General features: G+C 44.9%; 1 protein-coding gene across 1 annotated transcript in view; it reads left to right on the top strand.

Annotated features, from left to right (window-relative positions):
• Nucleotides 1–445, top strand: part of LOC119590580 (ephrin type-B receptor 1-like) — a gene marked incomplete at its 5' end in the record, with an annotated part of 34373 nt that overhangs the window by 21164 nt on the left and 12764 nt on the right. Inside the window, 1 exon segment of the mRNA XM_037939255.1 lies at nucleotides 174–266. Coding sequence (XP_037795183.1) covers nucleotides 174–266 — 93 coding nt within the window.

Genomic DNA, 445 nt, shown 5'->3' with positions numbered 1-445 from the left:
ATTCAGTGGTATTGTTGTAACTTCACAGTTGCAGGGTTTGTTTCTTTCAACATTCTCATGTTAACTTGAGAAAAAAGTTCTGATGTTAACCTGAGAAAGGAAAAAGGGTCTTATTTTATTTCCCTTCCCAAAGTACATCTGTACTGGAAATCAAAAGCCAACTTACCTAACAGATACCACCAACTTGTGTCTTCCTGCGTTACACCCTGCCTGCTTTAGAACTGGTCATCTCACCCCGTGGACCCTAAACACATCTCCTCTGTACAGTACGTGTAGCACCCACCAGACTCCTCCTGCTCCTCGCGCTCTCCCCTCTCTCATGCTCAGCGTCGAGTCCCATGCGCTTGGATCGCATGTATTGAAAGCTACACCCCCAGATTGTTACTCTTTCATTATTGTACAAGTATGATTGGAGGACTTGCCTCGTGTTATTGCAGGAGCTACT

This window comes from Penaeus monodon, chromosome 27, assembly GCF_015228065.2.
Source record: "Penaeus monodon isolate SGIC_2016 chromosome 27, NSTDA_Pmon_1, whole genome shotgun sequence".
Lineage (NCBI taxonomy): Eukaryota > Metazoa > Arthropoda > Malacostraca > Decapoda > Penaeidae > Penaeus > Penaeus monodon.
This window is presented reverse-complemented; position numbering and strand designations above follow the sequence as displayed.